The sequence below is a fragment of the Oncorhynchus tshawytscha genome, linkage group LG13 (assembly GCF_018296145.1).
Source record: "Oncorhynchus tshawytscha isolate Ot180627B linkage group LG13, Otsh_v2.0, whole genome shotgun sequence".
NCBI classification, from domain to species: domain Eukaryota; kingdom Metazoa; phylum Chordata; class Actinopteri; order Salmoniformes; family Salmonidae; genus Oncorhynchus; species Oncorhynchus tshawytscha.
In genome coordinates, this window is record NC_056441.1 from 53,202,967 (window position 1) to 53,212,170 (window position 9,204).

At 45.6% G+C, this 9,204-nt stretch overlaps 1 protein-coding gene across 4 annotated transcripts; it reads right to left on the minus strand.

Moving 5' to 3' along the window:
- Nucleotides 1-583: 583 nt before the first annotated feature.
- On the minus strand, nucleotides 584-8,701 carry LOC112265116 (SH3KBP1-binding protein 1). 4 transcript variants are annotated; one of them, XM_042295897.1, is made up of 18 exons: nucleotides 8,487-8,700; nucleotides 8,224-8,256; nucleotides 8,092-8,145; nucleotides 7,873-7,918; nucleotides 7,687-7,760; nucleotides 7,520-7,578; nucleotides 7,325-7,405; nucleotides 7,059-7,229; nucleotides 5,130-5,220; nucleotides 4,828-5,018; nucleotides 4,524-4,639; nucleotides 4,220-4,307; nucleotides 3,950-4,066; nucleotides 3,304-3,492; nucleotides 2,903-3,058; nucleotides 2,498-2,779; nucleotides 2,272-2,404; nucleotides 584-1,380 (listed from the first exon to the last, which is right to left on the minus strand). In XM_042295897.1, exons 6-18 carry the CDS (start codon nucleotides 7,554-7,556, stop codon nucleotides 714-716), a joined length of 2,319 nt encoding a protein of 772 aa, XP_042151831.1. In that variant the 5' UTR covers nucleotides 7,557-7,578; nucleotides 7,687-7,760; nucleotides 7,873-7,918; nucleotides 8,092-8,145; nucleotides 8,224-8,256; nucleotides 8,487-8,700; the 3' UTR covers nucleotides 584-713. The 4 variants fall into 4 exon arrangements, with proteins under 4 accessions (XP_042151831.1, XP_042151832.1, XP_024297932.1 ...); XM_042295898.1 differs by having other exon boundaries at nucleotides 8,224-8,300; XM_024442164.2 differs by lacking the exon at nucleotides 8,224-8,256 and having other exon boundaries at nucleotides 8,487-8,701.
- Nucleotides 8,702-9,204: the final 503 nt, after the last annotated feature.

A 9,204-nucleotide genomic window follows, 5' to 3' on the forward strand; every position in this document is an offset into this window, starting at 1 on the left:
AGTTCCTGCCAATCTGCTGGTACTTGGTGGTCAGCTGTCTCAGGGTGGTGTAGAGGTCAGAGAGTCCGGCCGCTCTGCACTGGGCCTGGTCCAGATGCAGGTTCCCAGCAAACACCAACTCCTCCCCACAGCCATTGAAGAGGAGTGGAACAACAGTCCACAGGCCACAATCAACAGCCTGATCAACTATGCGAAGTTGTGCTGCACAAGAAAAATGTTGGTCACACCAGATACTGACTGGTTTTCTGATCCACAACCCTACCTTTCTTTTAAGGTATCTGTAACCAACAGATGCATATCTGTATTCCCATGTAAAATCTATAGATTAGGGCCTAATGAATTTATTTTAAATGACTGATTTCCTTATATGAACTGTAACTCAGTAAAATCTCTGAAATTGTTACATGTAGCATTAATATTTTTGTTCAGCGTATTTGAATAAAATGCACTGCTCTACCAAATGCAACAGAACACATTCATACATGGTTGGAGTTATAATTTGTATCACCAATACATTGACCATTTGGATATATTGTATACGAATCACAGCTGGCCTTTTTGAAAACAGAGGAATGACATTTGATATGGATCCTTGATGCTAAACAAGGAAAAGTCCATATATATTACAATGTGTGTCGTCACTAAAGCGCACATGCTCAGGAACACAAAACGCATCCTTTGTTAGTCCACTCACTCATACATCACAGAGCCAGTCAGAAGCTGGTCTCATTCATAGGGGGTTTAGGACTGGTGGGGGGCACAGGGGAGGAGCTCTCTGGGGTGGCTGCTGCAGCCTCAGGGGGCGGGGCTTCTGTAGTAGGGGAGGTGTCAGCTCGACGAGGTGACACGGGGGTCTGGGAGCGGGTTGGACTAACGATTGTAGCAGGGGCAGGGCTGGGTGAGGTGGGCTGTGGCCGACGCAGTGATGAAGATAAAGACGAGGCGGGAGAGGCTGCAGGGGGGATGGAGAAAGAGGCGGGGGTCCGTAGGCCCAGTCTAGCCTCCAACTCTGAGCATGCGGCCAGGCTGCGCCGCGTGCCCACCTCAGCCCCTCCTGCAGAGTCCGAGACCTTGGCAAGCTCCTGACAACGTTCCACGAAGCTGCCCCTGCGCAGAGACCCCATGCCACCATCCCGGTCTCTGTCCTGGAGGGCGGTGCGGCTGGGCCGGGGGCTGCCACTGCTGCCGAGAGAAGCCTGGCTCAGACCCGAATGGTGGGGCTGGAGGCCCAACCCCACCATGGAGAGATTCATATCCCGGGGTTTGGTGAGGGGCACCGGAGGAGCCTGACGGGGCAGGCTACCAGAGAAGGGTCCCGAGTTGCTCACACCTCCTCTGGTCCCACGCTCCCTGGAGCTCTCACTCAGCTGGGACTGCAAACTGCAGAGAGAAGATCATTGGCATGTAAATGAAAAGAAAAAAATCTACCAGCCCACAGAATTTCTTTTACCAGCCAAAATTATTTTTTGCCAATAATTAAAACAAAAGAAATATGCTTTGTAATGTATTAGTAAGAACTAATGTGGTATATTGCTCAATTTCATTTCATTTTTTATTTGAACCAAAATATCAGATGAGACAAAATGTTCAGCTGCCCCTTTAAGGGTGGAAGGTTACCATGGTAACGGGCTACTGGAGTCATGTCACGTGTGTCTGTAAGTTTTGGGATGTGACTAGTAGGACAGAGCGACGACAGCGTCTCTTCACTATCAGTTGAAGCAGCAGATTTTAGCTAACACTGAAAAACAACTGCGCTTGTGAAGAAAACAATGTGAACACGAGGACAGTCTCACTTTGCTAACTTGAGTAAATTAGACCAACTTTTATGCTTGTGCCAGCGCCTCCAAGAATTAATCTATCAGCGATTCACTCACAGTGCGTGAAGCTGTTGCTGCGTGAGGTGGAGTGTAGGATTCCTATTTCTTTGTGCGATTAATAGCCATGAAACTAAACAGCAGAAATACTGTACTTTGAAAACAGCAACTTTTTCCTGCTACAAATCGCAACTCGCACACACATGCTCATACTTGACTATTTTTTTATTCACAGACGCAAATGTAATTCTCACATTGTAGAGCCATGCCAACTGACCACCCCCCAACATGGCTGGTGAAGTAGACGTTCTTATCTGCCAATACCGAAATCCACCCGCATTTGGTGGGTGGCGGGTGTTCATTTTATGCCCCGAATATGATGTAATCTTGCAAAAAGTGAGTTAACATATGAAGCTGTATGGGGACATGTAGCAGGTGCCAATGGTGGCTGGTGTACCTGGAGGTGGAGGCTCGGGGGGTGGAGGAGTGGGTGAAGGAGGCAGCAGGACTCATGTCGGGCGTACGGGTCAGAGCCAGGTCACACTGGTCCAACAGCTCCAGGAGCTCCTCCTCTGTGGGGCCGCCCAGCGCTGAGGGACAACCAGACAGAGAACCCAATGTCTATGACACATCACTTAACAAAAAGCAACAATAACACAAAAAGCCACGCGGGTCGTCTTTACCCCTGATGTCCACTTTCCCTGCGATCTCCATGGCGGTGGTCAGGTCCCACATCTGGATGCTACCGTTGGCGTGGCCACTGAAGAGGTAGCGGCGGGGACGTGAGCCGATGCGACTGGACCCCTCGCACTCGTGCACCATGAAGGAGGTGATGGAGGTGCCGTCCACAGAGCGCACCTCGCACACCCTCTTCCCGTTGGACGAGAGGCGCACGTAGAGTCTGTCTGTGTCGGGGACGACCCTCTGGATAAACACCTGCTGGTCGTCTCGCTCGCCATACGGACCTGTTAGAGAGGAGCGACGCTCGGTACGGACCATTGCAGTCCTTTCCCCATTGCATCTCTGAAATGTTCACTTCTTATTTAACATTTAAAACCACTGTCCACTTTTGACACCTGTCTGCTCACCTATCTCAGTGCCGGCAGCACAGCCCCCGTGGCCGTCGATTTCCTCCAGGGAGAGGATCTTGAAGGAGGTGAGGGGGGTGGAGCCTGGCTGGGTGGAGATCATGCCCCTGAAGCGAGTCACCGTCCAGGTCCGCACGTGGTTGTTGTCTGCACACACTGACAACACGACACAACAGGGTTAGGCCAAACATCTGCATGACGGGCCCATCTTGCTGCTTTGTCAGCAGCGTCAATGTTTAACGTAATTGCTGTGTCAGCCGACATCCAAACATCAATCGATCGATCCTAATGAGAAATGTAGCTAAATTAATGAATGTGCTTCATTAGCGGAGACGGTAGAATACGCCGAAAAATGAACAATCAACCCTAGAAGGTGGAGGCTCCCGGCCAACCATTCTCACCTGATATGAGGTGTTTCTCAGAGAGCATGATCTTGGTGACGGGGCTGCGGTGGACTGAGAAGGTCTGGAAGAGCTGGGGCCCAGAGCCCACGGTCTCCGGGTGCTGCACTATGACCCGCACCGTGCCCGAGCTGGTCCCATAGGCGATCTCGATCCAGTTGCCGCTGTCGCCTGACGACACATTGGGGACTTTTATCCCATACACCATTTTAGCCTCAACGCATGCTGTGTTATGTACCGTGCATATCAAGAAATGGAAGTGGATAGTCAGCCGACAGACCCAAAAAGGTTAAGGTGAGGCATTAGGATCGAAATTGATTTAAGTTAGGGTTCATGTTAGGGAAGTGAGGTTAGGTTAAAGATCAGTTTAAAGGTCAGGCAAAGAGTTAGCGAAATGCCACCAGGAATCATTCAAAATCTGCCAGCTGTCTATACAATTATACTGCCTATAAAATGACCATTGCTGACCATAACTGGCAAACAAGTTTTTCAGAAAATGATTGTTTAGCACCATGCATCTATTAAGATTGAATTTCCAATAACCACGATTGACTAATTGATACTTGTTAATCCTTAAAAATAATAATTAAAACACAGGAAAATCTATTAATTTCAAAAGTTCAAAATCGAAAACAGGCAGACATACTTGTTTTGGGCGTGAGGTAGACACTGAGAGCAGTGATGGCGTCCTCCGTGGGGTCGCGGTACAACTCTGTCACTAGGAGGTCATTGTCCTTCATTCTCAATGGAAACTTCTGAACATCTGTTGCCAAGATCACGTCAATGAGAAGTCTATACTTTACAAGTGTATTCATATACTACAAACACAACTTGTGACTGCATTCTTCTATACGGAAAAACTATTTGAATAGTTTTCCATTATTGCATCATAGGTAAAAAAGATGACTTCCCTTACCTATATAATATATGGACCCATTGTTACAGCCAAGAATTAGGAAGGAACCGGCAGTATCATAGCTATTAATGGGAACCACATCTTGATTCTGAGAACGGAAAGACAAAAGGAAAACATGAACAACTGATGTACAATACACATATAATATAACGCATTTAGCCAACGCAACATTTTACACATGGGTGGCCCCGGGAATCGAACCCACAATCCTGGCGTTGCAAGGACCACATACATTATTACTACACATAATGTGATGTGTTCTGGTAACGTGACATTCTTACAGAATGTTTGGACACAACTTCACCTGCCAATGTTTGGTCACCGCATTCCATACTCCCACTTTCCCTGTGTGGCTGGTGGCAATCAGCTGGTTCGCCACGAAGAAGAGAGCCTCCACGGGGACATTCAGACTGAACACACCTGGAGGGAAGCAGGTACAATGGAGACCTATTAGCATTACCCACAACTACCTAGAAAAGTGGTCTCTTAAAATACTAAAGTCAACAAACATCCTGAGTGAGTTAAAAACTACATCATAGCTATAATATTGGTTTTAAACACCGGCGCTTTACTTTTAGAGTTGCGAGTTCATCCGTTTGCAGACTGACCTATCTCGTTGCCGTTGCCGTCGGGACAGATAGTCCAGAGGATGATCTCTGTGCCCGAGGCAACGGCCACCATCTTGTCGTTGTCTCCCAGGGAGCCGCCCATCACCTTGGCGTTGAGCGCCACCCCGTCAATCACCCAGTCCAGGCGGGGGCTGGTGAACACCTGCTGCCAGCCCGTAGACTCCTTCACTCTGATGGACGAGGACGGCGCAGTTTAACACCCTCGACTGTCCTTACCCCCCCCAAAAATGACTGATTCATAGGACACTGTGATATCGTACACGGAAGTCCCGTGTCCTTACCGGTAACAAACAACAAACTGGGCATAAGCCACAGCGATCCAGTTGTGGTGGCCACAGATGATGCGGACCATGCCTGGGTCTGCAAGCTGAGCTGTGTCGGAAGGGAAAGAGGAACAGGTGTGGAGGAATGTGAACCCTCCTTTTTTGATAATATTCCCTTAACAAATAAAATGGCACCAGGTTAGAGCGTTTACTTTTCATTACAGGGACCACCGACGGTTCACTCTAAACCCTAGCTGTCTCCGTGCACAGACCTGCACCTTGAGACTATCTGCGTTGGTTTGCACCGACTCCCCACACATCCAACCCCTTACACATCAGGACAGATTTTTCACCCACATAGAATTATTAAGAGAGCTGATCCTTGACTCGATCAATTTATTTGATTGTTTTTATAACTCCAGAGTAATCGACAATTAGGCCATTCCCCATTCCCTGCATGAATGAGTTTGTCTGCATCTCTATTCAACATTTGGATAAAATGAAACCATGCCATGAATTAAGAATGACAGTCCTATCTTCTTATTTTCAAAGCAACACTTGACAACTCAAATTGCTTTGAAAAAGAGACTTCCAATTTCCAAATTAAAGCCTATAGCCAACATAACAAAATACCCTGACATTCAATATGGGTTAGATAACCAACTAGTTTAATTGAAACTTAAATAAACATTTCCCAGAATTGAATAGGCTGCAAAAATTGCTTGTATTCATTTAGTAGGCTATTGGCTACTCAAACTTTTACCAGCTGCAGATTTAAACTTTATATGGCCTGCATACGGTCTAAATGAACGATAGCCTGAATTAATGTAGCCTAATAATTATCTCCTCCATTCCAAAAATACTGAATCTTAGGAGCAGATTCCTACAGGAAGATGGGTTTTCTTTTTACTAAATGGCTTGGTAAGTCACGGTATTTAACCAACTTTAAAGTTATTTTTTTTAAGAGAGTGGTGTGTGCGCAGGCAGCTCGAGATTATTTGATTGACAGCTGTCGAGTGATGGACGTTAGTCCCGCTTCAGAAGCGGCATTCCTTTACAGACAAGTAAAATACCCATTCAGCGGTGCTTCGAAAACTATCTCCAGAGAACGTTTCGTGTCGGCATTTAAAAAGTCGTAGTGTACCCAGACAAACAAACATGCCGTAGCCGAGGCGCTTTCAAGGGTATATGACTGCGGTAGATAAAACTACATTGCCTTGCTCTAGCGGTGATAAATACGTAATAGGACCATTATTCTGCATTGTGAATTTACGTGGAATTGTATGATTTTTTCTTAGCGTTTTAACGGAAAAGCGATAGAATGCATGTGACAAATGGAATCTACCTCTTCTATTACTTGTTATTTTTTACTTGACTCTTTCATTGTTATTATTGATATTGGTTGTACTGCACTGTCGAGGGAACTACCACATAAGCATTTTGCTGCACATTTTCAACATCAAATTTTACAAGTCACACACATATTTAACAGATGTTATTGCGGCGTGTAGCAAAAGGCTTGTAAAAATGTGCATGTTAAATGAGTATGTTAAATGTGCATGTTAAATGAGTATGTTAAATGTGCATGTTAAATGAGTATGTTAAATGGGCATGTTAAATGAGTATGTTAAATGGGCATGTTAAATGAGTATGTTAAATGGGCATGTTAAATGAGTATGTTAAATGGGCATGTTAAATGAGTATGTTAAATGGGCATGTTAAATGGGCATGTTAAATGAGTATGTTAAATGAGTATGTTAAATGGGCATGTGAAATGGGCATGTGAAATGGGCATGTGAAATGAGCATGTGAAATGAGCATGTTAAATGAGTATGTTAAATGAGTATGTTAAATGAGTATGTTAAATGGGCATGTTAAAAATGGGCATGTTAAATGTGTATGTTAAAAATGGGCATGTTAAATGTGTATGTGAGTCCGAGGCCTTACCACCACTTATCCTCTCCTCCACCGTTGCTTTACCCAGTATGCCCGCGTTGCCCAGGTTGGGTGGCATAGTGTTGCTGCGTCTCACTGGAGCGCTCTCCATGGGCAAGGCACGCCCACCCATATACTGAGACCCCGCCACACTATGACGGTTCCGCCGCTTCGCCGGGTACACTGGTCCAGAGGAGGAGATGATCAGGAAATCAAACCTAACACACACACTTTGCCTGCCCTTGAAGTGAAGTCAAATCTAGAGTAGATCAGCCTACCTGGAGGTGGGAGATAGCCATTGAAGAGCACGTTTCCACAGGAGGATCGGTCCAGCTCGTCACAAAGCTGCAGCTTACGCACTGAGGAAGAGAAAAAAAGTAACCAAGGTGGAGACACTGACACACCCACACAAAGAAAGAAAGACAGCCTCTCATTCACAGCTGTATTTGACTAGCTGCTGGCCATTTTCTTACCCAATGGCGTGATTCCATAGAACTCCGCTTCATGCATGAGCAGGTGCACATTTATGGACCTAAAAAGAAAGGTTAAGAAATCTAACTTGGGAAAACAACTTACCATCAAGGCTGACTATATATTTGACTTATTAAATGTAAAGGAATGTAACCAGAGGAATCAGCACCTGGGAAACAACTCTTTGGTGCGCAGGAAGTTCAGTATGGGAGTAAAGAGAGATGGGTCCCGATCTATGAAGATCTGTGGGAGATACAGTTCAGCAGTACATTACAAATGTGTTATATGTAGGCCTAAGTGGTTGCCACTATCAAATAGTTTTATATATACACATAGCCCATCTATGACAACTTACCGCTCCAGTTTCATCCTTCAAGGTTGAGATCCTCCCACTTAAAAGACTGGCAGAGACAACACAACTCACTAGTTAGCATCACTTAAGTAAGGTCTACAGCAAATGACCATATGCCATTACTATGTCCAGGTAATGAATGAGTTGGAGTGAGTCATTATGAAGACACTTGTGACTTTAATAAAGTAATTGGCCTATGTCTCAAAATAAATAGCTACCTACCTTGAGAAAAAGGAGTCTGGGACCCATGCCAATGTCTGTTTGGAGGTGCTGAACCTGAAACAACACGAACACTCAAATGAGCATAGTTTGATCATGTTCAAAACCATTAAGAAGTTAGCAAGCGAACATTACCTTAGCTAGCTAGAGTTGCACGTTCCAGCCGCACTGTGAAGTCAGTAGCTAACGTTACTGTCAGAGAGATCGTTAAGCTGGAAAAATATTTAACTATGAATAGTTAGTTTGCTAACTTAGGACAATGTTACATGCTGGCTATCTAGTTAGCTAGCTAGCCAGCCAGCAACTTTTAGATAGATAACGTTAGTTAGCATCCACCCACCAACAATAGCTTGCTGGCGGTAATTTAGCTAGCTATTCAAAGTAATCCCAGTCCTCACCTTTTTCCTCCAACGTTTAAATGGATAATGTCTCCGGTCCTTGCAATATTAGCCATATTTTAAAATGTGGGAATGTTCATGCATTGCCCACAAAGTAAATAATTGAGTTAATCCATCACAATAAGTATTTAGACAAAGACAACGTTAGCCACATAATTGTTTCTGCTGCAACTTCCTGAAAGCAGAACCTCTTACTGTGGTGTCTGACAGTCGACAACAACCAAATTGTCATCGCCACGGCGCCACCAGGTGTTCTGGAGTGCAAAGTACAGGCACAGTTTACCCAATCACTGTTTTTACAGTATATTTATTTTTTATTTAACTAGGCAAGTCAAATTCTTATTTACAATGATGGCCTAGAAACAGTGGGTTAATTGCCTTGTTCAGGGGCAGAACAACAGATGTTTACCTTGTCAGCTCAGGGATTTGATTTTGCAACCTTTTGGTTGCTGGCGCAAAGCTCAAACCAGTAGGCTACCTGCCGCCCAGTAGGCTACCTGCCGCCCAGTAGGCTACCTGCCGCCCAGTAGGCTACCTGCCGCCCAGTAGGCTACCTGCCGCCCAGTAGGCTACCTGCCGCCCAGTAGGCTACCTGCCGCCCAGTAGGCTACCTGCCGCCCAGTAGGCTACCTGCCGCCCAGTAGGCTACCTGCTACCCATTAGGCTGCAATCAACGTTTGACATAATGCATATGATCTGGTCAGTATATACACTACAT